The following is a 27,102-nucleotide window of genomic DNA, read 5'->3' on the forward strand; positions in this document are numbered from 1 at the left end:
AGTAGTAGTAGTAGTAGTAGTAGTAGTATATTATTATTATTATTATTATTATTAATATTATTATTATTATTATTATTATTATTATTATTATTATTATTATTATTATTATTATTATAATATTTTTTATTATTATTATTATTATTATTATTATTATTATTATTATTATTATTATTATTATTATTATTATTATTATTATATTATTATTTGTCACAAAAGATAACATGACAGTACTCGTTGAATGACATTCCAAGAATTTATTATAGAAAGGATGTGACAATTCCCAATTCCTAATGACAGAGGGTGAGAATGATTTGTTGTAGTGTCCTTTGTTTGCTTTGAAGTCTAGTAACCTTGCTGGTTTAGATGATAGAAATTGAATTAATCTGCAGTAAAATTATTATTTCTAGCTTGTACTATAGCCAAGAGGGTCCCGATAGCTCAGTTAAAAGAGCACTCACTTCACAATCAAAGGGAACAAGGTTGATCCCAGGTGCAGTCAAGATTTTTTCTGATTCCCCTGTCCACCCAGCAGTGAATGGGTAGTTGAGTCTGTTAGATTTGGTGGAAAGTACTTTGCAATAGACTAGTGTCCTATCCAAAGGATAGCGAGCAATTGCTATTGTCCGTTTTACGCTATAGAAACTGGGATAAACTCTAGCTCTGTGGGCCCAATTGCTCTGAAGGACTACTTTTACTTTTTATATTAAAGCCAATTCCTTCCCCTACCCATGTGGCTGATAGAGACTTAATCACAATCCTATTTGGAGGAAATAATCATGTGATCTAAACACTCATCTTGACGTAGAGGTTAGACGTCATGTCACAATACCAAAGGGCTAGAGCTCAGCTGGTCGCTGGTTTGGATAAGTAAGTAAGTATGTAAACACTCAACTTAAGTGTTTATAACAGAAGCTTCACCGTTTTGTTGTTTGTTTTTTTTTTTTTTTCTCAAAATCGCCTCTCTAGCACCTCCATGGTTTGTGTTGGACGCCTTAGATATAAAATTTGTGTTGTTTTATTTCATGTGTCATTGAGAACAAAAGATCTAACCAGTTAACTGCCGTATTCTGGAAAATAGTGTACGGAATTTTAAAATTTGTCCAGATAACTGGTCCTTCAAGTATCCATCAATTTAAATGGCCCTCATTCTTGGCAAATACTCTCAAACCTGGGACTTAAAGGAAGACTTCGCGAAGTCCCAAGTTTGCGAGTTTTTGAGATTAGATGATGGTCATTCAAATCGATCGATATTTGAAGAACGAGTTTTCTGGCCGAATTTTTAAATACACGTGGTTAATTCCTTATAGTGACAAGAACTGAATCTCCATTTTTTAAAGTAATTTTCACCTTCAAGTCATTCACTGGCATCGGGTCATCCTGGCATTGTACCGGCTTGACATGGTGAGTCGCTTTTATTCATTTTTTCCAAACTTTTTTTCCAGACTTTCTATGGAATGGTCAAACAGCTTGCCTGTGTGGATAAAGTAAGTACCAGAAAATTGGCGTGACTTTGCCTCAATGGGAAACAGCCTCTGTGAATTTGGAGCATTTTGAATAATCTCAGCTTTGTTGTAGTTATAGTACCCGTTAAAAGACTTGAAGTTTTATCAAAGGAGATAATTGCCACAGAACTAAACAATCTCTTAATCGTCTAAAATTCAATAAACAAAGTTTCCCCCTTTAGACAAAGTTACGCAGTTGACGGAACCAATGTATTTTATGTAACATTTAATTCTGTTTAAATCTAAGCCAATTCCAATGTATTTTAGGTAAAATTTAGTTGATTAAATCTAAGAGTCCAATGTATTTTAAGTACCGTATTAAATCTAAGCCGAGTCCAATGTATTTTAGGTAAAATTTAGTTCTGTATATATCTAAAGCGAGTCCAATGTATTTTAGGTAAAATTTAGTTCTGATTCAATCTAAGCTGAGTCCAATGTATATTAGGTAAACTTTAGTTGTGTCCAAGCTGATTTCAATGAATATTTTATCCAATAATTTCCTTCCAGTATGAAGAACTCTACAGAATGATGAAAGGCAAAGGGAAAACAGTCCAGCATTTCAATGATTGCGTCAAACGGTTCAAACATCCAGTGCCACAGCTACACAATATTGTAAGTTTTATTTAAAAGAATTTCTGGGTCCCATTGAGTGTGAAATTGATAACAATGTGTCATTTTCATGATAAGAGGGTAGTGCTGTCAAATTTTTTTTTCTGTATCTGGTATGGTTAAAATTGAAAATTGTTAACGGTCACTACATCGAACCATACAAGTGACATTTTCAAAATTACTCACAAAAATGAATATAACAGCTTCAAAAAAGAATAAAATAGCAAAACAGAATGTTTCAGGCTCAAAACCCTTCTTCAGCCAAAAAACAAAAACAAACCAATGTAAACATAAATACATACTTTGTTATTTTTTGAAGCTGTTATATTCATTTTTATTAATTTACTTTTTCAAGATTACTCTCGAGGTTTAGCCAAAAATGAACCTGAAATTTTCTTTGATTTCACGTTTTATTGTAAGCGACAAGTTTCACGTACTATCTTAAATAAAAAAGTATCGACATTGTGCATAGAAATGAAGGATTTTACATACTTTTGTATCTGAATCTGAATCTAAATGTTACTCGAAGTCGACTCAATTCTGAGTATTTGTATTTGAGGGCGGAGAGAGTTGTTGAATCTGACAGCCATTGTTGATGTTTAGGCTGAAGTAGTTTAATAATCTTCACTTGAAGGTATCTAAATCCGTTGTGTTCACACATGATTCGGGAAGAGTGTTCCAGTCTTTGTTAGTGTGGGATGCAAATGAATATTTAAAGATGTTCGAGTTTGTAGATTGAAGATTGTTGTTTTATTGCAAAACCACTAGAAATTTTTAGTTGTTTCATAACATATATTTTTATATATCATTAAAGTGACCAAATGTCACGTATGACCGTACGGGTCACTGATGACAATTCATGAAATCGACGATGAATTGAAGCTATTATCACAGATAGACTGACACTGACAATGTTTTGTTTTAGTGATTTATTTTTTCTTGTCCCCATTTAAAAATATATTTTGATTCTACAGTTATCTCCCCTGATGCCAAAGTATCGAGATCTGCTCCATGCTGCAATGGATCATGGGAAGGAAGATGTTGCCATACGCTTGGTGAAGCTGGGGAACTGTTTGTCAGTTCGGTCTCAGGTTTGTTCACGTTTGTTTTATGACTTTTAAAAAATCTTTGTTGTGTGAAAAGTGATTGACAGTGCATGTTGTTTCTTTGACTTCTGGGTGGGATTCCTGACCTCCAATTGGAGACAGGGAGGTCACTTACTGTGTATTCTATCCCCCTATATCTGTTTTCCAACTTGCTTTCTGTCTTTGTATTGGAATGAGATGACTTGTTTAAATCATGACCTGGTTGGAGTCCTTACCTGAGAGGGAAACAGTTGTTTTTGTCCTTTCCCTTGTCGGAATTCTCGACTGAGAGGGAAACAGTCAAATGTTTAGTGTTAGTTTTGGGAGATGATATTTTTTTAAAATTGTAAATCATTTTTCTCTATTTATTGTTATATTTGTTGTTTTGTATGTATAATGTAAGCATTTGAGTGTGCTCCTCTTAGTGGGATACTGTGCTTGTGGCTGGATGAGCCTTTAGGTGACTCCAAACTATGCACATTGATAGTTTGCTCTTGGAATCTACATCTATTTCCTATTTGTACTATTCCCCTTCGTCTTACTTTTCTTGTGTGCTTTTAATTGTTAATCTAGATAATTTTTTTTAATGTCACAATTTTTTATTTTTTTTACTGGTGCTGAAATGACCTGAATGTGTTGCAAGTCCCATAAAACAAACAAACAAATCTTGGAACTCGTTGTTTCCCTAATGGAATATGTGCAATCTGGGTTTGTCATGAAGTCCTTGTTATAATCAATTTATTTCTATTACTACTTACAGTACAAGCGTGGAATGCTGTGTTTGGTGTTTACTTTCAGTTTTATTTATAAGAGGCTAAAGATTCATTAGGTTTTCGTTGTTATTGTTGACTTATACTCAAATAAAATCCATTCTAAGTTTTTGTGAAGTGTTTATTGGAATTAAACTATTTCTCCGACTGATTATAATTTGATTTAATTCTATCGGGTACAAGAAAAATGAAAATCAAACCAATTTGTTCAATGACTAATTTGTTCAATGAACAAAATGACTAATTTGTTCAATGACAAATTCATGCAAACACATGGGAGTTAAAGAGATGCTTGCAGGACGGAAAAGACAGGTATTCTGGAAAACCTTTTTTTGGGGATAATTTTTAGTCGTGTACAAAGAGGAATAAATCAACATTAAAAAAATCTTAAGTATTTTGTTCTTTATTTTTTAAAGTTACAGTGCAACCTCTGGATAATGACACCCGTGAATGACAACCCTTGGATAATGACATAATTTTCTGGTTCTGGATGATGTCATTATCCATTGGTTGCACTCTCTTTTAATTTGTGTTTATGACTTTTTACAGTCCACAGCATTTAGCAGTTAAGCACTCACTGTGATAAATTTTACACATTTCGAGTTATGGATGTCTTGAAGTTAATGCATCTTCCTTGTTTTCTTTCAGGTTACAATGGATATCGACAGCCAAAAGAGTCATGATAACGAAATGGCTGTTCTAGACAGGGCCAGACATTTAGGCATGGATAGACTTGTGGACGCCGTGGAAAAAAGATTAAAATTCAAACAGGAAAAACTAGGGAAAGAAAAAGCTGAGAAAACTGAACAAGGTAAAGATTCAGGACACCAAATTGATGCAAGCGACCGTTTCTATAAAGTACGGAAACTCAGCACTGAGGAGGATGGCTCTGGAGAAGTCATGTTCGAGGAAGAAGTGATTGATGACGATTCGAACAGTGATGATGATGATGATGATGATGATGATGATGATGATGATCGTAATGATGAAGAGAAAGAAAATGAAGACAATTTATCAGTCAGCTTTGCCTACAGCGACAGTTTTGATGACGATAATTCTGATGATAATAATACATTAGTGTTTTAGTCTTTTTCAAGAAAGTAATCTAACACTGAGCTGCCAACCTCAATACAAGAAAAAGTGTGATATTCCTTGTCAAAAAGGGTAACATTTAGAGAAAAAGTGTAATATTCCTCGTCAAAAAGAGTAAGATTAGGAGAAAAAGTAACATTCCTTGTCAAAAAGAGTAAGATTTGGGGAAAAAGTGTACATTTTGAAAATGGAACCCTTCAGTCCCTGCCGTTAGATAACATTAGAGGTAAATAATTCTTGTAACAAATTTGTGTGGGAGGAAATCTTCAGAAACGTCAAAAAATTTGAAAATATAATAATGAAGCAAAGCAAACAAACCACTATCTATCAAACAATTAATTGTTAAATACACCGTGTAGAAACAGTGAAGAATATGTTTTTATAGCATAACATTGGGAGCCCTGTAAATATTACTGTTTTTTTATTATTATTATTATTATCTGCCATGTACATTATACAAAACTAGCTGGATTGTAGCAGGCCTAAGTCCTGCACGAACTGCAATATGGCACAATGGAGCAAGGTGACTGGATTTGACCTATGTAAGTCCTTACCTTCCATGAGCACCAATTTTCAGCACACTTGGATTCTTGCAGCTTTTTGGTCTCTCCAAGAGCGTGCTAGAATCTGGTGAGTACTGTACTACCGTGATAGTCCTGGACACGTGGAAAGCCGATAGCAATCTCCACTCTTTTCAATTTCTGTACAATACCTGGTACAGTATATTTATGAAAACCATGCCATTCTCCTATTGAATATTTATTGACCTAACACATTTATAAAGTTATACAACGAACATTTTACAGTCTTTATGTTTTAAACTGATTTCCCATCATTTTTCCTTCTTTCTCACCCACTATCTACATCTAAGGCCCTACGCGATGTTGAAGGCTTGATTGTTTTACAATTTAAATTACAAATTTAGGAAATTCTCATTTTGGATCTTGGAAAATCTTTTTATCAAAAGATATTTTCTTTAAAAAATGGGTTGGGGCCAAAATTGTTCCGTCCAACCAATGTAAAATTTTTGCTAGAAAACAGAATTACTGGCAAATCTAAAAAATGATAAAACAATTTTTTTACAGATTGATATAAGATAAAACTTGCAAACATTTTATAAATTAAGGGTAATTTTATCACCTGTTGACTCAGATGATTATTTATAAACTCTGCTAGGGCATAATGATATGTCATTTGCCGGTTTGGATGTGTGGCCAGATTCATTTACACGCACCTTCTACAGATTTTATTACCGAACTGATTTTAATCATTGATGGCTCCAAAAAATTTGTCTTGATTTATTTTAATTTCCACAATAGTATAATAGAATAGATAAGTGCCTGCATAAAAAAGAAAATGACGATCATCACCAAAATTACAACAAGAGGTAAACGCTATGTCAAACAATATTATAATATAATATTGTTTGAAATAGCGTTTACCTCTTGTTGTGATTGTGGTGATCGTCATTTTCTTTACGTAGTGTAATAATCTCTAATCAACCATTTAATTTAACCTTATATATTTATATCCAATATATTTTTCCTTTTTCTCAATTTAACAAAACCTCTTATAATATTGAATAATTTCCTAATTTATTATTGAGAATAGGTCGATTTCCAGTTTCCTTTTGTTGTAAATATTTCATGCCATTATCAGCATTTCCAAATGTTTTATTACATAAAGCGTTTCTGTGATATAAAGTGTCAACTAATATTTATAACAAATAGATCTGTATATATTCCATTGTTGTTTATTTATTCATTGACGCTTGTAAATTGAATGAAAATTAAAATTCATTTTAAAAGAAAAGGCAATATGAAATAGTTCACAAAGGTAGAATATAGATTAAATCTATCCCGCGCCCAGCTTACCACCAATGGAATATTATTTCTCACATATCAGGCTACCTCCCTCACTGATAAGAACTCCAACCAGGGTCAGGGTAAAACTATGAAATGAAATTTCAGGACAAGACAAAGTCACTTGAAGACTTGAAGGGAAAAACAGATATAGGGTAATATCAAAACAGACACATCGATGGATTGCTCATGGAATCTTGTTACTTATTTAAAATTTAAAAATTGAGATTTTGTATAGCGCAATATCCACTAAACATGCTCAAAGCACTTTACAAGGGGTCCCTGATCAACAGCAACACGTAACATGTAGAACAAAACATGATGCCTGTTAGGTGATATTACAATTTTTTTCCGACATAGACAACGCTGTTAACGGCCAGGTACTCATTTTCACCTGAATACGGTAAGAGAATATCAGAAAAGAGCCTTTTACAAGGACTCAACTGTGCTCAGAGCGAGGCTCGAACCCAGGTCCTCCCGATCCGAAAGCGTGTGTCATACCACAAGACCACATATTTGAACCAGTATCCCCCCCCCTTTGTCTTGCTTTTCTCTCTATGGTGCTTTTAAATTCAGATCTTCAACTTTTCCTCTTTATCATCTTTCTCTTTACTGGTGCTGAAATGTTATGTTAAACAGAGAAATTAGAGAGCAGGCACCGGTGTAAAATAAAGATCTGAAAAAGTGTAAAACAGTGCTACAGCAAGAAAGAAACAAAATCCCAAAAAAATCAGTCTTCCTTGACTGGGGAACAGAACTCCTGATTACTGGTTAGATGTGCTACCATTACACCTCAGAGGTTCCCAATAATTGGGAAGACTGAATTTTTGGGAGGGTTTTTATCCTGTATTTTTCATTCTTGTTTCATCTGTCACTGTTCCATACTGTTCAGATCTTTAAAATAAAAAAAAAACAAGGCCTTGCTTGTTACTGCGCCAACCTTCACCTAACTAAAAGCAGATTGTACAGGAGAAAGTAAGACTCAAGGGAAGCAACCAAGGATGATATACTCGTGATGTCATCGGCATTCAGTCTATAGGAGAAAGTAAAGACAATCCAATTTATCTGGAAATAAATTGTTTATTTCATTAACTTATTGTCATGAAATCCTTCATATTACAACCATAAATATGTACAAATGACTTTATACAAAATACATATGGTACAAGAATTGTATGTATTTATGACTTTATCAAATGTATGTTTTTATGTCATAAAATGTTTCCAATTCAAATAGAATAAAGTCTGTTACATTTTTAGAGATTTCACATCACGGTACAAAACAAATTGTGTACAGTTTGTTGAAGAAACCGATTTCTGATTCCTCCAAGACGAACGTGAACAGACTTTAACATATCATTACAAATTGTGTACAGGCACACACACACACATATAAATATATATATATATATATATATATATATATATATATATATATATATATATATATAAACAAACACACAGACACATTAGTGATATACAAGGCTGTATCAAAAGGTCGTTTTTGTGACATTCCATTCGCCAAAAAACACTCCACCAATACTGTTATTTTGGACATATTAAGGGAACAATTTGCTTTCATCTGTGTCTCTGGGTTAAATCATGAAAACTAAACCAAAAACTGATGATCTAGTTTCAATATTATATTGTTATAGCTTTTCGAAGTGTCGAAGAAGTATGGACAAAGTTGAAAAACTACAGTGGACTCCGTGGACTCCGGATAAGACGATGCCCAGGGGAACCGAGAAAAAAATCGACTTATCCGAAAATCAACTTAACCGGAGTGTAACCAAATGAGCAAAAACGCATTTGAACAAAGCAACCCAATCTAGAATGAGTATGTCCCTTCATATCGCGCGGTCTCTGTAGTGGTCATCAGAGGCCCCATAGAGGAATCAGAATACATAAAAATCGGAATTTGAGATAAAAAAGCGGAATCAACTTACTGTTATTGACTATGACATGCTTTGCAGCAGATAATGTAATAGTAATAGACAATCCAAAAGTACTCAAATGATTAAAAATATAAAATGTGTAAAAATGTACAGATTGTGTAAAGACTAAGAATGGGGTCAAATAATAAAAGAGAACACATAGGTCCTGGCCGTCTGAGAACAAAGTATTGAATGGATGGATTTAACCTTGTCAGGACCCCCCCCCCCCCCCCCCCCCCACACGCACACACCTAATCATACAAACGCGCGTGCCGGTACACACACACACACACACACACACACACACAAACACGTACACAGGGCTAAAATTAAATAGGGAAAGAAGCTGACCTTACTCAATATTATTACCGATTGGAGCCAACATATAATATTACCAAGGTCATTGACCTCACGAATTGGAGTCACAATAATAATAATACTTCGGTCAACCCCCCTCCCAAACATATAATATTATCCGACATCAGCAGCACACACTTTGAAGGGATTAATCATTCACAATGTGTGTTGATTGACCATAGGAGATGCTGACGAAATACGCCATAGCTCACTTTTTTTTCACTAGAGATTTTTTTTTTCCTTGATGGGAAAGGTGGAAAGCGGAATTTTTGCTTTGAATGTGGAATGTATACCAATTAAGTGAAATTATTCCTCGAAAAGCGGAAGGGTAGGAGCCTCTAGGTCAAGGTCATGCTTCTTGTAAATCGTCGAGACAGAAATAGCTGGCATGCCAATTTCCTATGCGATGATTTTCTGTCGCATGCCAAACTTTCCAAATGCATCGAATCTTCCTTTTCCGCGATAGGTTTGCCATTGTAGTTGTAGTTGTAGACTTGAATTCTTCTTGATAAAATTGATACTAATTAAGAGGGCCATTACATAGGATGGCCTGGAATTAGAACCAAAAATTTTTTTAACCAATGGAAATACTTGTTTATTTGTGATTTTATTGTAGTCATGAGTGATAAGAACATCGACTTAAGCGACATCGACTTATGTGGAGTTTTTTTTTTTATTACTAATGTTATATAGGAAGAAGGGGGAGGGACCAAGAAAAAAAATCGACTTGGGTAAAAATCGACTTAGGCAACGTCGACGTATCCAGAGTGCACTGTAGTTCTTTTATTCCACTGGATCTAGATTGCAAATTTTTGTTTATTTTACATTATCTAACTGATAGAAACTTATTAAAACAAATTTTTTCTCAGTTTTTCAAAATAACTTTGTATTGAAGTATTGTAGTGGGGAATGTAGCAAAAATTACCATTCAGCATCGTCTCATATAAATGTACATTCAAGCTTCATAACAAATCAAAACATTTATAGATTAATTTTTATATTATTTTACAGTTTATGTACACATACATTGAAGTTGGGTAATTAATTGTATATTTATTTCCTTATACAGCATAAATATAAGTATTCTATTTAAAACTATTGACTGGCTAATAGCAACCGGTTTGTAATGAGGACAGTTTTGTTTCTGTTCCATTTTCAATTTTCAATGTTTTTTTTTTAAATGTCATTTCAGCAGCAGTAGAAAGGAAGACAATGAGAAAGAAAAAAAAAGATTTAGATTTACAATTTAAAAACACCTGAAAAAAAGACAGACAAAAAAGGAAAACACGAAATTCCAACTGGCCTTTTGAAACGGAACAACAACAAAACAAGAAACTCAGTATTAAATTTTGAAATACCCCACTCAAGAACAAACCATCATTTTTAGTCTTTCTTCCCCGCCACCACTCGACTTTGGAACTCCCTACCAACCACGTGTAAACAGCCCCCTTCGACTGATGACTTCAAAAAATCGTTCCCTGCTTCCTCTAAAACCCGTGTTACTGAAAAGATGGCCATACAATTTTCAGCCTGAAGCTTTGGCCTAAATGGAAGGAGGCTGGTTCAAATAGGGAACAGATGCAGATTCGAAGAATACACTGTCAATGTGCTTTGTTTGAGATCACCTAAATGTCCAATCCTGACACAATACACTCAAATGCATTCAACACACAAAAATAGGACACCAGATTACAAAGTACTTTCTGCCAGATCAAACAGACCCAGCTACCAAAATATTACTGCTTGGTGGACATTGGGGTCAGAAAAAAAATATCAGCCTCTCACCTGGGGTCGATTCTGACCTCTTGCTTATGGAAAGAGTGCTCTAGCAACTGAGCGAACCAGACCCCCAATCAGATAAACATAAATGAATGAAAGACACTACATGAATTGTAGAAAAGCTAAAATTTTATCATTCCAGGGAATTTGACATTGAAATTTGCTAACAGCCTAAATTTCACCATTTTGATATGTCTGTTCACATATCGTGTGTGTGGATTCAGTCGCTGTCTTCATTTACATTTACGTTTAGAATGGATAATTTCGACTTTTTAATAAATGTTGTCATTTTCTTCGCATCCTTCTTCCTCTTCTTGGCCTGGTCTTTCTTCTGGGACTTTTGGATTTTCCTTTTGGCGTAAATAGTCGGCTTGAGGACGGCCTGTGTGGATTAAGGGGAAACAGAGACAAAAGATATGCATGAAAAAAAAAAAAGTGATGAACAAAAATTACTATTATAACAGCTTGAAAAAATAACAAAAAACCAAACACAGAATGTTTTGGGCTCAAAACCCTTCTTCAGCCAACAGCAAAAAACAATAAAAACATAAATATGTTACATAAAAGCCAGATCAACGGCATTGTCATTGTCCATTACAACAATGTTAAAAACAAGCCCACATTTACGGACCTGTAATTTTGTGTACTTTGATTAAAACACAATAGTAATTAGAGTTGTCTATGTGTCAATTCTTTAACTTCTCAAAGACTTTTGGTAGGACAATATTTTTTTTTGTCTAAAGGGGGAGAACTTTTGATGCTTTCATCTATATTTAATATCAACATTAGCTTTTATATAGCCTAATATCCACTAAACTTGCTCAAAGCGCTTTACAAAGGGTGCCTGACGAACAGCGACATATATTAAATATTATGGAGAATGAGACATGTATCAGTATTTTTTTAATTTCTTGCATAATTAATATTAAAATAATTTTTTAAAACTCAATAATGAATTTCCAAAACAATAAATTTCCAAAACTCACCGCCTCTGCAAACTTTCGTTTCCGTTCATCTCGTTTTTCCTGCTGCAATTTCTGGGCCTCAACATAAGCACTTGTGAAGGTTTGCACACCAACTTTTTTCTTCAACAATTCAACAACTTCTTGAGCCAAAGTCTTCAACGCTTCAGATTCTATTGCCATCAGACAGAAAGGATTTTGTATTAAAAAGTTTCGTCATTTATTTCCTGTCATTCAATGTGAGGATTGCACTACTTCCATGGAACAAAATTTATATATGACTAAAATCTACACAAGACATTTTATAATATCATTTTATTATTGCTTGTTTAACATAATAATAAAATAATAATAATGATAATAATAATAATAATAATAATAATAATAATAATAATAATAATAATAATAATTTTAATAATAATAATAATAATAATTTTAATAATGATAATAATAATAATAATAATAATGATAATAATAATAATAATAATAATAATAATAATTTTAATAATGATAATAATAATAATAAAATAATAATAATGATAATAATAATAATAATAATAATAATAATAATAATAATAATAATAATAATAATAATAATAATAATAATAATAATAATATAATAATAATATAATCATTGTTCAAAGAATGGCAATTTGTCATTTGGCTTACATGGTTTGAAATTAGAAATACATACACAGATAGACAAAAATACATTAATAAATCACACTGACCCCCACTTAAGCATAAAAAGGTGGAGAGTTGTAGAGGTATAATATTGACAGTAATGGTCTTCTATTTATAAGGCCCATGTTATAGTACCAAAAATCATACTTACATAGCTTTATTTATTGCTTTAATCGCAGAAAGTAGGAAAATAAATTTATATCTATTTAAAATTAACTCACCAACTGACTTTTCGGCTAGCTCTCTTTGTAAATGTGGTAAAACAATGGGCAAAAGGGATATGACAGAGTCCTGGGTGAGGGTGACGCCAACAGCTGCAATCCACTTGAACGTGTGTGTTCTCTATGGAAAGATAAATATACTCATTAAATAAGTATAGAATGACGTTGTGAATATTGAACTTTGGAGGTGACTTTTAAACATCTGCCAAGTCCCATCCAGATAGAAAATGTGTTTAAAAAAAACTTTCAAACAAAATCTATTGGGACACCTTAGAATCACCATGGATAATATGGAGTTACAAGACACTCAAGAAATTGATATCTTCAACAGGACAGGACGTAGAAAATATTTAGTTGTCGATCTGGGTTTCTTTTTAGTAATGTTTTTTAAATTTTTTTGTTGTTAGCTGAAGAAATGTTTTGACCCTGAAACATCCTGTGTTTGGTATTTAGTTGGGTTTTTTTCAAAGCTGTTATATTCCACATCGACAGGGTATTGCTCTAAGAGACAAACAAGATACATATTTTCCTCTTTAAGTCACTCAGTAAATGTAAATGACAAATGACTGCTGTTTTCTCTGATAAAAATGTGACTTAGAATTTTGAACACATGTGGTCCGTGACTCGGGTAATAGGTCAATGCTCAGTCAAGTTTTTTTTTTGTTTGTTTGTTGCTTTAGGTCTCTTCCAACACAATTGAGGTTATATGAGAGACAGCTGAAACAAAAAAAACAAGCAATCTAACAAAAATAGTACAAATGTAAATCAAAATCATAACCTAAAGATACCATAAGCTAAATTATAAATAACCAAGAACAAACAGGCAGAAGATTTACAGAAAAAAAAATATCCCCTGTCAAAAATACAATCACAAACCAAAGAAGCAGGATAGGCTAGTAAAGAGAAGAAGAAACGACATCACTATCGGATCGTACACCCATGCGAACATCATAGGTATATGATTCAAGGGTGATGCTCCCATCCAACCACCCGCTGCTCAGTCAAGCATTGAATTTATTTCCCCTTCTCTTTCTCTACCTATAACCATACACACACTGGCCCAACTCTTTGCTCTACCTACATCATAGGAATTTACTTGTGTATGGAGACATTCCTTAACACAATGAAATTGCTTGCTATCCTTCGGATAGGACACTAGCCTATTTCAATGTACTTTCCACAAGATCTAACAGACCCAGCTACCCTATCACTGCTGGGTGAACAGGGAGGGAGGGTTCAGAAAAAATCTTGGCTGCACCCAGGGTCAATCTCGGTCCCTTTGCTTGTGAAGCGAGTGCTCTATCAACTGAACTAACAAGAGAGGAAAAGTTCCAAGTAAATTTCTGCATCAATCTAGAGTGTCTATACTTCTGTGTTCAGCCTACGGTCACTCAAGGTCACTGACCAAAGGACAGGCACTTATATAATTTAAATACTACACATAGTCATTTCAAGGAAAATAAAATAATCAGAGAAAAGGGGGAGAGAGGGAGAGAATCAGAGAGAGAGTGATAGTCAAGAGAGAGACAGAGCGAGTCAGACAGAGAGAGAGAGAGAGACAGGCAGACGAAGAGAGAGAGAAACAAAGTGAAAGAGAGAGAGGGAGACAAACTTGAACACACAAACTCACCCGAGACTTTTGCTTGGTTCTATGCGTGACCTCGTGTGTGACCTCCCACGTGATTTTCTTGGCCACCCATTTGAGGAGCTCGGGGTCTCCCATGGCTTCTGCCACTCTTGTAATGTACAACAGATTTTTGACGACCTACACAAATAGGATAGGGAGGTGTTTTCTTTATTTTCATCAAAGTCATTTAAACCTGAGACAAAAGCTACGGATGCTTAGATAAGCCAGTTGAAATCTAACCAAAATATAGGGACTAGAAATGGCTCAAAACGAGACAATACCACAACCCCAAAAATTTAAAGAAAAAAAACAAAAACAAAACTTAAGCTTTTACATAAATATTGGGCAATATCCACTAAACAGGACAAAGTACTTTATTAAAGAGTCCCTAGCCAGCAGCAACAAGTGACACATAGGACGAGACATGACGCTTGTGATTTTAGAGACAGAGACAACATTGCTAATAGCCAGGTATTCATTATACAACTCAGTGCAATGAGAGAATGTGAGTAAAGAGCCTTTTCCAAGGACTCAACAATACGCTCAGAGCAGGACTCGAACCCTGGACCTCCCAATCTGAAGGCGAGTGTCATTCCACTAGACCACATAGCCGTGCAACTTTTAACAACTAACCGTTCCAAGCTGGAATAGGCAAAACGATTAAAACAAAAAAACTAAAATAAAAGTTTGAACAAAGGACACAAACTTTTTTAGAGCCAAGTACTTTCCTGCAGTCTGAATGGATTGTAACTGATGTATTCATGTTTTTATTGTTTATGTTATTGGCTAAAGAAGGATTTTTATCTCAAAACTTTAAATGTACAGAAAAGAAATGGATTATCCAGACAATTTACCATCAGATATCAATACTTGCCCCATTACAATTTATGGTCTCCGCATCATAAGCCTGCTACAGTGACAAGATTGTAGTGTCAAGGCTTTATAATGCCATGAATAAAATGATGAAAAGATCACCTAAACAATTTGAACATACCTGAGTGGCCAAAGTCTCTGTGATTTCCGGTGTGCGCATTTGCAGACAAAACGACGTACATAAAGATTTCATCTGAAATGAACAAAAAATAAATAAATAAAATGTCATTTATTCATCCCCAGGGGGTCCCGATAGCTCAGTTGGTAGTTGGTAGTGCATTCACTCACCAAGCAAAGGGACCGAAATTGTTCCTGGGTGAGGTGGAGATTTTCCACACAACCCCCCCCCCCTTTGTGCCCAGCAATAATTGGGTAGCTGGGTCTGTTACATCTGGTAGGGAGAACTTTGCCATAAGACTAGCATCCTTTCCATAGGATAGCAAGCAATTGCTATTGTCAGTTTCGTGCTATGGAAATATCTGAAATACTACTTATATTTGTCACCAATTGTAATAACTCCAGTGTCAGTCATAGAGCTGCTCTGCATTGTTAGAGAGGGAAAGGTGACTTGTATACAGGACAGCCGGGATTCAAACTCACTACCTTTTGGGTATGAAGCAAAAACTATAATGCTGTGCCATGCTTTCATGTTAATGTAAGCTACAACATAAAGTATAACAAAACATATTTATAAACATGGAAATCATGAAAAAAGTTGAGAGAGGGAAAAAAAAAAAATTAAATTTTGAACAAAGGACAAAAAGTTCAACAAGGAACAACAGATTTAAAACTAACTTGAATCTGATCAGAGCTGACAAAATATTTTTCTAAAACATTGAAGAAAAGCAATGGCTGCATCTCATTTTCTCCCTTTTTTTTTTTTCATTATTTTTTATTTTAAAAAAAACAACAAAAAAACATTCCCATAGGTTTCAAGTCAAGTCCAATTTCAACAAGTTACCTTTCCAGTTGTGTTATCCAATAAATAATCTGTTCCAATTTTTTCTTGGGAAAATATTTCTTTCTTCTTTTTCTTCTTATTTTTCTTTGCCGTCACACCAGGATCTTCCCCACCACCATGAGACGTCACTCCACTGGTCTCGATGTCCTCCTCATTACCACTGTCCATATCTCCATTTACAGACGTGTGCCCATCTGTCAACCTCTTCTCTGCCAGTGCATTGTCACAACCATCGGTCCCAGTCTTCCCTGATTCACCACAGGATTCCTGTACAGGCTGGAGACGAGCGACCTCTTGTGGATCCCAGACACTGAACAAGACTCCCATGATCTGACTGGTGACTAACCTCACTTGGAATTGTGGGTAAAGAAGGTGGGAGGACAGGTGACCTGGATATGAGACACAAATGATAAATAATAATAATAGGTCTCAAGTCAGAATTTCTAAAAAGAAGGAACATTTTGCGGCTCGCAGAACACGCATTTTATCATAAATAAAGTGGAGCAATATGCCCTCATTAATGACAATAGAATTATTTACATACAAATCATATTATAAAAAGGATATAATTGTTAAAGAACTAATAAACATGGATAAGTCCCTTGCAACCAGACTGTTTACAATGATTTTTTAAGATGTATTGACACTACCGAGGGCCTGGAGCCCAAGCTGAAGAAAATAGCAGAGGACTTGAAGTAACAGAAATCTCCTAAATAATGGAAATTTGAGATCCATTATAATAAGTAAATGGCATTTATATCGCACATATCCACTAAGGTACATATAGTGGTCCACAAGTAGCAAACAAAAATTCTCTACATCTATGAAAAAAAAATCCAAACTTAAACAAAGAAATTTAAAACAATCCAAGTTGTAAAGTATTTACTTCAATTTCCACCCAAAATTCTGTAAATTCCGAATATCTCTGTACAAGTGGCCAGAAAGGTCAATTTATAGTTTTTGTCACTTTACACATCTGTATCTTTGGTCCTTAATTAAACAAAAGTGACAAATTAGGGAACAGGCACTGGTGTAAAACAAAGATCTGAAAAAGTGTGTATGAAACAGTGCCAGACAAAGAAAGAAATAAAGTACAAGAATCAAAAAAAAATAAAATAAAATCCCCAAAACTCAGACTGCCTCAACTGGGGCAGTGGAAGATTACTGATTTTTTGGGATGTTTTTTTTTTCTTTCTTGTATTTTTCTTCCTTGCTTTGTCTGGCACTGTTTCATACACAATTTTTCAGATCTTTTTCAATAAGACAAATCAACGTGACCAAGTTTCCTACAATTATACATTAACGAAAGAGTAAATACGAAGCCTCTCCATTTTTACTCTTTCGTTAGTATTTTCACGATCACAGGCAGCCCCTACTGTTTTCTAAAACTATACATTCAATTTTCAGCATCTAAACTGCCCTGATATCGTACCATTTAGAGGGGACAAGTTACAAATTCAATGACCCCGATACTTACTCCAAATCAAATTGATGTCTTTGGTGAAATTTGGCAACCTGACTACATTTAATTCCCTGGCAATCTTCAAAAACAAATTGGTCACAGCCAGGAGACAAACGTCCCTTTGTTCTACATCTTCATCTGAGTTTGTTTCATCCCCTTTCTGAAAATTAAAGTATAGATAGGACGAAATTAATGTTACTCAACCCTTTGTTATTGTTAAGGTTACACATAGTTTTGTGTGTTGGTACATTATATCTCACTGGCGGATTGTTGTGAGCTTTTTGGCTAAACACACAACATCAATATAAACAATATATACAGACCACTCCGGATAATCGCAACACCTTGGGATCAGCGAAAATGTTGCGATTATCCAGAGTGGGCTGTACATGCTAATGGAACTAAGATCACGTGACCGCAAAGCAAAGAACACTCAACCCCTTCAACCCTAACGCTGACTATCTCAATATGCACAAAAAAAGGTGAACTATTTGTTTTCATAAAACAGATTGGACTGTCCATTGATGGACCGAAATTGACGTCATTCACCTGCTTGTTACCGTTTTTAGCCAGCCATTTTTATGACAAGTTCTCACTAAATTGTATTAATCAGACTATTCATGTTTAAGGTTTTTGTGTTGGTTAAGTTATATCCGGCTGGCAAATGTTGTGAGCATTCTGACTAAATGCATAAAAGCATAAATGCTTTATTAGTTTTGGTTTAAAGCCTGTTGAATGAAAGATAATTTTAGAGGGTGTGTCATATTGGGAATCTGGCTGTGACTATTACCTAATTATTCAGGTTGTTCTCACATCAATTCCATATGAATCACAGGGGATAAAAAGCCAGTCAAATTAAACAATTTTCAAAAAAAAAATTTTTCCAAATTCAAATGCAAAATTCGAGGTTATGAAAATTCAATTATTAATCAATGTTTTACAATATACAAAAAACCTACTCTCTGAAAATGATAATCAATATACAGTGGTGGGTATTGAAATGAATAAAAATATATGATAAAATGTGATGTATATAATATATGATAAAATGTGATCAGAATTATGATATGATACATAATATAAGATAAAATGTGATATGATATATGATATATACATTTGTGACATATTTTTTGTTGACAATGACAATGAGAAAGAAGAGAGAAAGACTTACCATAGAATATCTGACAGGCTCCATGTACAGTTGTAACAATGGGATTATCGTTCTCTTGCGTTCATTGAAATTGTTACCCTCCACGTCGACAAACAACCCACATACATGGCAGCCCATGACTCGAAACCGTAGCTGTTAATTGGGGAGGGAGGGAGGGGAGAGAATGAGAACATTTTGGTTCGTTATTGTTGGCTGGAGGAATACATGGAACATTGTGAAGTGTACTGAGTGTGGTAAATCCAGTAATAGAAAAAAAAATAATATAAAGATATGAGGTAAACAGTCCTTTACCTTCTTTAAATAAACCCCCGATTGACTTTGTTAAACTAACTATTACTGTTGATGTCTTCCCTCATCTTCTTCTTCATCATCATGACGTAACCTCCTTTTATTGAGAATCACTTTACATTTGACACTCACATGAATACAAGAAAAAAACAAACAAACAAAAATACAGAACAGATAAAAACCTTTGTTTAAACTAGCATTACTAATCAGTCAAACAAAAGAAAACAATTCTGTTAAACTTTTGGAGACATCCTGATTCTGCAGAATCGGGGTGCAGGTTGTTCTAGAGTCTTTTTGTAGAAGGAATGAATGAATGTTTGTGTGTCTCTGAATAAAGAAACAAAATATATTGAGTATGACGTCATTGCTTTCCTATGTTAACCAGTCCAGTGCCGTACTCTGGAAAACACTTATATTTAAAAATTCAGCCTTCAAATTATATCGTTCAATTTAAATGACCCTCATCTTGGCCAAAATTCTCAAATCTGGGACTTTGCAAAGTCTTTCTTGAATTCTCAGGTTTGAGAGTTTTTTTCCAAGACGAGGGTCATTTAATTGATCGATATTTCAAGGACGAGTTTTCTGGCCAAATTTTTCCAGAATACAACAGTTAACTGGTTAAGAACCTGAAATTTAAATTGATCCAAATTTCAAAGATGTTGATGGAGAGAAGAGGAGATATCTGGGTGACAAAGGCATTTTAAACCAAATAAAATAAACATTAAAAAGAATTCTACTTACATCGTCAGATTTGATCCATTTATAAACCTCACGGAAGAGAACATTTCTCCCCTTAGAATCAATCTGTGGAGATTAGAAAAATTGTACCAGACATGGATGCAGGTTAGTTGTCTACACCGAGCATTTCAAAATCTATCTCCCCTCCACAAACCTTTTAAAAAATCATGTTAAACATAAGATGGGTGACGTGGCCAAGTGGTTATAGCATTGTACATTGTACTGCCACATGGAAAGTCCAGGGTTTGACCCCTGCTTCAAGCACTTTCATTTTCTTCCTTGGGTAAGACCGTTAAACCCTAAGGTGATTCTTGTTGACATCAGACATTTGTTTGATGGATTATCTATTCCTACATAAAATGCCTCTTCACTAAGATATAATGATGTCTCCGGTTCAACCCTAATACAAAGCAGGCTAATTCTTTGGAATGCCCATTGCTGTAGTGTCCTATCCAAAGGGTAGCAAGAAATTGCTTTTGACCGTTTCACGCTATAGAAACCGGGGTGAACTCCCATTGCCCAAACAAAAGCCTGAAAATTTTAAAACTAAGGGTAATATGAAAATATTTCACACAAACCTTCACTTCATCAAATGGAGTAACTCTTACATTATAAAAATGGACAAATATCCATTGATTCCCCTTAACTATTTCCTTAAACAACAAATAATTTCATCTTGAAAAAAAAAAAGATTTCCCCAAAGTCTCTGGTAAACAATCTCAAAGATCTGGTTTTCTTGCTTTAGCCAGAAAAAGAAAATCCCTGATAAAACAATGCACAAAGATGAAAAATTTATTTAAAAAACTCAAGTCTTACTTTTCCCAAGAGCATTTTCAAAGCAACCATGACCAGTTTGCGACACTTGAGAGAGTCATCGTTGTACGAGGCCATGGCCAGAGGTCTGAAAAACATTCGACTGAAATCCTTCACACGATTCTGGTGACAAAGAAATGCAAAATATACATGTTATTTGAAATCTTCTCTTTTATATAAAAGCAATAATAAAACTAGTATTTTCATATAGCATGGCTGCCAACTGCTTTTCAAAGATCTAAATCAGGACACCCTAACGCACAATACCGTTATGACCCAAAACAGCAGTGTGTTTGGACTATTATATAATATAATCTAGATTTAAAGCTTCTTTTTCTTCTGTTCCTTGTTTTAATTTGCTGGTCAAAAAAGCATAATCCGAAACATGCAAGGATCATTTCCCAAAATGTTTTTGTTAAAAATTTTCTCCAGAGTGCCAAATCGGGACAGACCTGATTTTATCAGGACAGTTGTCAGCTATGACATAGAACAACATCAACTAAATGTGCTCAAAGTGCTTTATAAGAGATCCTAAACCAACAACATTTAACATGTAGGAAGAGACACGCCTCCTGTAAGACAATATGACAATTTATTTCCGATCAAAACAAGGCAGTTACTAGGTAGGCTACCCATTTTACACCTGAGTGCCATGAGAGATTGTGAGAAAAGTTTCCATTTTGCACCACTCAAATGGGAATCAATCCTGGGACTCCCTGGTCTGAAGAAAGTATATCCTATCCATTGACCACAATAAAACACTGACTTGACAAAAGCTTATTTTACACAATAAATTTTATTTTTTACATCCAGGTCACCTGGACATAAAACTGTTTGGAAGTAACTGGTCACATATTCAACCTTTTCTATTCAAAAATCATTTCATGTTTTCACATCATAATATCTCAGTTAGTAGAACACTAACTTCACATGCAAAGTGACCAGGATCGATCCCAAGTAAAGTTGAGGTTGTTTTTTGTTGTTTTTTTAACCTCCCTTGTCCACCCAGCAGTGATTGGGTAGCTGGGTCTGTTAGATCTGGTGGAAAGTACTATGCAATAGACCAGTGTCCTATCCAAAGGGTAACAAGCAATTGCTATTGTCCGTTCCAAGCCATAGAAACCAGGCCAAACTAAAAAGGTTTAACAGATGTGAAAATAAGTCAAAAGTGATACTAAGCTGCTAAAAGTTGTGGACAGTAAATAGTAATACACAAAAATGAATATAACAGCTTAAAAAAGAACAAAATACCAAACAGAATGTTTTGGGCTCAAAACCCTTCATCAGCCAAAAACAAAATATAATTTAAACATAAATACATTACAGCATGGCAGATCTGGGGGGTTTTTTTCGTAATGTTTTTATGCTTTCATAATTTTTTATGTTGTTGTTGGCTGAAGAAAGGTTTAGAGCTCAAAATGTCCCATGTTTGGTATTTTGTCCTTTTTGGAAGTTGTTATATTATACAGACCTGCCTAGAACTTTCGAACATTTTGTAGTAATACAAATTTTTGGCTCCAACTACAGGATTTCATTCGCGTCTTTGACTCAATAAATCTTGTTGAAAAGGGAAGTTTAGCTCCTTAGAACCTATATTCCGGATTGTGGGGCGGGCATATTTGAATCAAGCTGATGCAAATTATTTATTTCTAAAGCTATCTGAGTGACTGTTTCCCTTTTCCCCTTAGAAATTACGAGTTTTTGAAATTTCAAGTAGGCAGCTCTGTATTATATAATAATTTTTGTTTATAAGTAAAAACAAGTGAAAACCTCTGGAAAAGTCGTGAAGATATGAATCATCATCTCTATGGCCGACGCTCGACCGTCTTCCAACTCAAACTGTAAGTGGTCGATGTAGAATTCCAGTTTCCCTTTCAGGTCAAGGCTGTGTGGATAGTTCATCAGGTAATACGTCACGATCTGGGTAGGGGATTGTGGGAAGGGAGAAAAATCAGTCAACTTCTATGAGATAAAACTGATGATGATTTTCAGGAATAATAAAATACTATGACAAATGAGGAAAATAGCAGGACCGTAAGAAAATCCAGAATTAGATGAAATAAAGAGAATTTTCCGATACCATTGGGAGACTTGGCAAGTAATTAAATATATTTATATTAATTATATATATTAATATTAATATCCACAGGAAATAAACAAGAAAGAAATAGTGTTAAACCTCTGATGGGTTTTCTCGCCAGTAGTTATTCAGTCATATTGAGAATGCATTACAATACTGACTAGATCATCAATCTACAGAAAGTGTAGCTTTGATAAATGAAACCATTGTAATTGTTTGATTAAGCAAATTTTCTCTTTGCTTTTCCCAACAAACAATGGTTTCATTTATTAGAACAATTCACTTTTCCCAACTAATACAATGGTTTCATTTATTATTCGCTTTGCCCCAACTAATAAAATGGTTTCATTTATTAGAACAATTTGTCTTTCCAAACAATTACAATGATTTCATTTATCATATCAACACTCTTTGTGATCACTCATAAGTGATCTTCTGATCAACATTGTAATGAATCCTCAGCATGAATCAATAACAATTTGTAGCCTGACAACCCATTACAGCTAAAACTGAAGGTCTATGACTATCCTTTAACCTGGTTGGATGCGAAGACCTCCACATCCCCCTCTCTGTCTATTTGGATTTTTTAAAAATATAAAATTGCTGTCAGCTGAAGACGGATTTTGAGCCGGAAAAATTCAGTGTCAAGAATTTTAATCTTTTTGGAAGCTATTGTATTCATTTTTGCTCTAAGCACACAGCTTCTATCAGCTTAGCGATCATTAAAAACCATTAGACGAGTCCAACAGATCATTAACTGGTGTAAGGGAAACAAAAAATTAAAGTCATTAATGATTGGGTTTTGTTTTTGTTTTCAGGGGTTTTACGGAGCTCGCGACACATTTAGGTCATATCAGCACCAGTAAAAATGAAGAAATAGGTTAGTCAAAAAATTCTAGAATCACAATTAAACCACCCAAGAAAATGGGGAATTAGTTCAAATAGGGAACAGACGTAAATTCCATGATCATACCATCAATGTAGTCAGTTTGAAATCACCTAAAAGTCTTATCCAGACAACAGCACAGGATCCCACAAAGAGGAACACACTCAAATGTTTATTAACCATTAAAAACAAAAATATAACAGTAAATAACATAGAGATACAAGGAAAGAATTTTGTTTATTTGTTGCTTTAGGTCTCTTCCAACACAATTGAGGTTATATGAGAGATTTTTTTTTTTTTTTTTTTTTATGAGACCGCTGAAACAAAAAAACAAGCAATCTAACAAAAATAGTACAAATGTAAATCAAAATCATAACCTAAAGATATCATAAGCTAAATTATAAATAACCAAGAACAAACAGGCAGAAGATTTACAGAAAAAAAAATATCCCCTGTCAAAAATACAATCACAAACCAAAGAAGCAGGATAGGCTAGTAAAGAGAAGAGGAAACGACATCACTTTCGGATCGTACACCCATGCGAACATCATAGGTATATGAATATGATTCAAGGGTGATGCTCCCATCCAACCACCCGCCAAGGAAAGAATATAATCTCTCAAAACTAATACTAAATGACTGTTTCCCTGTCCACCAAGGACTCGGGGGAAGGGCTACGGCACTACCAAGTAATCCCATTCCAAGACAGCGACTCAGAAAACACATACAGCACGTGACTTCCTGCCACCATGGAAGGTCAAAAGACCCCATCCAGAAAGTCATTAATGAAATCCCTTACATCTCGAGATTGCTGTCTGGTGTCTCCTCCAGAGGCTGTGATGGACAACTCAAAGACTTTTTTCATCACTTCATGGATCTGTGGGATGTTGATCTTTCTTGTCAGAATACTCTGGGTGTGAATGAGGAGAAAATTAAAGGTCAAACAAACACAAAAGTCTGATAAGGGAGCAGCGTGGCTCAGCAGTACGGACTTTGCTTTTTCCCCGAAAGGTACAGAGTTCGAATATCTGCTACGTTGTGTGGCCTTGAGCAAGTCACCTCGCCCTAGCTCACTTTGCTGTACTGCACTGCAGCTGATGCCTGGGTTATTCCAGTCTTCCATTGAAATAGATGCTAAAGACAAATTTCCCCAATGGGATGAATAAACAAGGTTCCATTTTATTTATTTATCTTACGATACCAGAGGGTTAAAGCTTAAAGATGAACATCCTTACTAATTCCTTCAAAACTGACAACCTTACAGGATGGCATTCTCTTAACTTCAAAATCATAGTAAGTAAATGTTGAATAAATCTGATTCATTAAAATAATAAGACATTATGAACCGCAAGTCTTTATACAAATATGACATAAACATTGCTCAAACACTCTAAAAAATAGTCTTATTACAGCATTCAATCTAAAAATAGTTATATTACATCGTTCAAACAATCTAAAAATAGTTATATTACATCACTCAAACACACTAGGAGGTTAACGATTACCTTTAAAAGTTTGAAAGCTGTGCTTTGACGCTCATAATTGTAAAAGTCCTCTTCACAGTACGTGAGCAACACCTTGATTTGGTCTGTTGACATCTTGTAAGAAACGGCCTCTCTCACAAAAACTGTCATAGTCTAGAACCAATAGAAATCACAAGAGATGAACAGAAAATTTTTTAACACGACCAGACCTTTCCATTCTGTACTCATTAAAAAAATCTGAATTATTCAAATCATCAAATACGGAAATTTTGGGTAGAGAATAGGAATTAGATCACATTTCTTTTCTCTTTTATAATAATATTTTTTTTTAAAGACCAACAAAATATAGAGAAAAAAAAGTGAAAAAAACAAAATCATGTAAAAAAAATCATCGGCATTGGCTTAGAGTTTCATAGTAATATCTGTGTATTGAGGGCTGCATCTGTTTCTATCCACATCATAAATCGGACATGTCTGGAGCTCATGAGGAACAGTTTCATTGTCATTTTGACAAGAGCGAATGCCAAGATCTCCACCGATCAAATTTTGAGTACATATGGTATAACAGTCGACTGTGACCTTCTAAATAATTTAACATTGTTGTCTTTTTGTGTGCAATGTTAGAAAAAAAATTATCTTTTGGCACAGTCTCATTAACATTTAGCAATGTGGTATTTCCTTTGCAGGGGTCAAAGTTGAGGCCAAGTAATTTCCCTGAACACCTCTGTGGTAAGGTTCAAATCCCTGAGAACGAAGTGATTCAAAGCATGGAAATCTAGTAACATGGGATAGATTATTTTGCTTATTTCTCCAAGCCCAATCTCGGTGACAAAAGGAAAAAAAATCCAGGCCCGAGTAAAGCAAAAATAAAAATTTTTAAAAACAAACAAAAAAAAAAAAAACCCAGAATTTCCGGGATACCCGGGTAACTATCACCCATGTTCGATTTTCCGTCATCTATTAAAACCCACCTTGAATGCCACAGCAATCAATTCGACATTATCTCCCTTAGCTCTGACGGCACCTGCATAATTCTTCAGCACCACAAACAAACTTTTGGCAACTTTGTCCATATTCTTGTTCAAAGTGGGCAATGGGAAATACAACAACTTGTTGAGACATTGCATGGCATTCGTGTTGGTCTGGGGGAAAAATGGGGAAAAATATAAGATAGAAATAACTTTCCTAATGCAGGTCATAAATGTTTTGTTCCAATTATAAATAAAAGATTCATTCAATAGGAAAACTATTGATAAATTTACCTTTCTAAATGTTTGTATCAATTACAATGAAGCATATCCAATGAGCAAGAAAGGCATCTCCATAAAATTTCTCTATAAATTTTTGTATTTTGTGTCAATAACAAATGAAACGGAGTCACTGAACATCAATTTTCTCTATAAATTTTTGTATCGATTACAAAAATGAAACATATCTACAGAGCAAGGAAGCTATTTTGATACATTTTCCATCATAATATTGATTTGAAATCTTGAATGCAACAACTACAATTTCTTTACCTTGTTTGTTTGTTTTTAAGTGTTTTACGGTGCTTGCGACAGATTTCGGTCATTCAGCGCCAGTAAAAAGGAAGAAAATGGGATAGTACAAAACATTATAGATTTGTCATTGAAAGCACACAAGAAAAAGTAAGACAAAGGGGAATTAGTTCAAATAGAGAAGAGATGTAGATTCCAAGAGCACACTATCAAAGTACTTAGTTTGAGATCACCTAAAAGTCTCATCCAGACACCGGCACAAGTCCCCACTAAGAGGAATACACTCAAATGTTTATAAATCATTATATATATAATTAAAAAAAAAAATACAGTGCATAAAAGAGGATGATTTACAAGACAAAA

At 34.5% G+C, this 27,102-nt stretch overlaps 2 protein-coding genes across 5 annotated transcripts in view; one reads left to right on the forward strand and one right to left on the reverse strand.

Annotated features, from left to right (window-relative positions):
• LOC144967394 (uncharacterized) overlaps window positions 1–6,787 on the forward strand; it is a 30,227-nt gene extending 23,440 nt beyond the window's left edge. For 3 of the 4 annotated variants that reach the window (XM_078904536.1, XM_078904538.1, XM_078904537.1), the window contains exons 21-24: window positions 1,443–1,484; window positions 2,010–2,114; window positions 3,086–3,202; window positions 4,615–6,787. In XM_078904536.1, the coding sequence (XP_078760662.1) occupies window positions 1,443–1,484; window positions 2,010–2,114; window positions 3,086–3,202; window positions 4,615–5,052 (702 nt within the window). In that variant the 3' untranslated portion in view covers window positions 5,053–6,787. The remainder of the gene's footprint in view (window positions 1–1,442; window positions 1,485–2,009; window positions 2,115–3,085; window positions 3,203–4,614) is intronic. The other variant, XM_078904539.1, reaches the window with a different exon arrangement.
• Window positions 6,788–9,984: 3,197 nt separating this feature from the next.
• The window catches only part of LOC144967393 (small subunit processome component 20 homolog), a 75,077-nt gene continuing 57,959 nt past the window's right edge, over window positions 9,985–27,102 (reverse strand). The window contains exons 47-60 of the mRNA XM_078904535.1: window positions 26,212–26,382; window positions 25,262–25,393; window positions 24,556–24,666; window positions 22,561–22,710; window positions 20,794–20,913; window positions 19,981–20,043; window positions 18,952–19,083; window positions 17,796–17,940; window positions 16,319–16,707; window positions 15,479–15,550; window positions 14,488–14,622; window positions 12,858–12,978; window positions 11,977–12,125; window positions 9,985–11,372 (exon numbers count right to left, since the gene is read on the reverse strand). Of these exons, the coding sequence (XP_078760661.1) occupies window positions 11,211–11,372; window positions 11,977–12,125; window positions 12,858–12,978; window positions 14,488–14,622; window positions 15,479–15,550; window positions 16,319–16,707; window positions 17,796–17,940; window positions 18,952–19,083; window positions 19,981–20,043; window positions 20,794–20,913; window positions 22,561–22,710; window positions 24,556–24,666; window positions 25,262–25,393; window positions 26,212–26,382 (2,052 nt within the window). The 3' untranslated portion in view covers window positions 9,985–11,210. The remainder of the gene's footprint in view (window positions 11,373–11,976; window positions 12,126–12,857; window positions 12,979–14,487; window positions 14,623–15,478; window positions 15,551–16,318; window positions 16,708–17,795; window positions 17,941–18,951; window positions 19,084–19,980; window positions 20,044–20,793; window positions 20,914–22,560; window positions 22,711–24,555; window positions 24,667–25,261; window positions 25,394–26,211; window positions 26,383–27,102) is intronic.

Source organism: Berghia stephanieae, chromosome 3 (genome assembly GCF_034508935.2).
Source record: "Berghia stephanieae isolate SIO BIC M18660-M18661 chromosome 3, UCSD_Bste_1.3, whole genome shotgun sequence".
Lineage (NCBI taxonomy): Eukaryota > Metazoa > Mollusca > Gastropoda > Nudibranchia > Aeolidiidae > Berghia > Berghia stephanieae.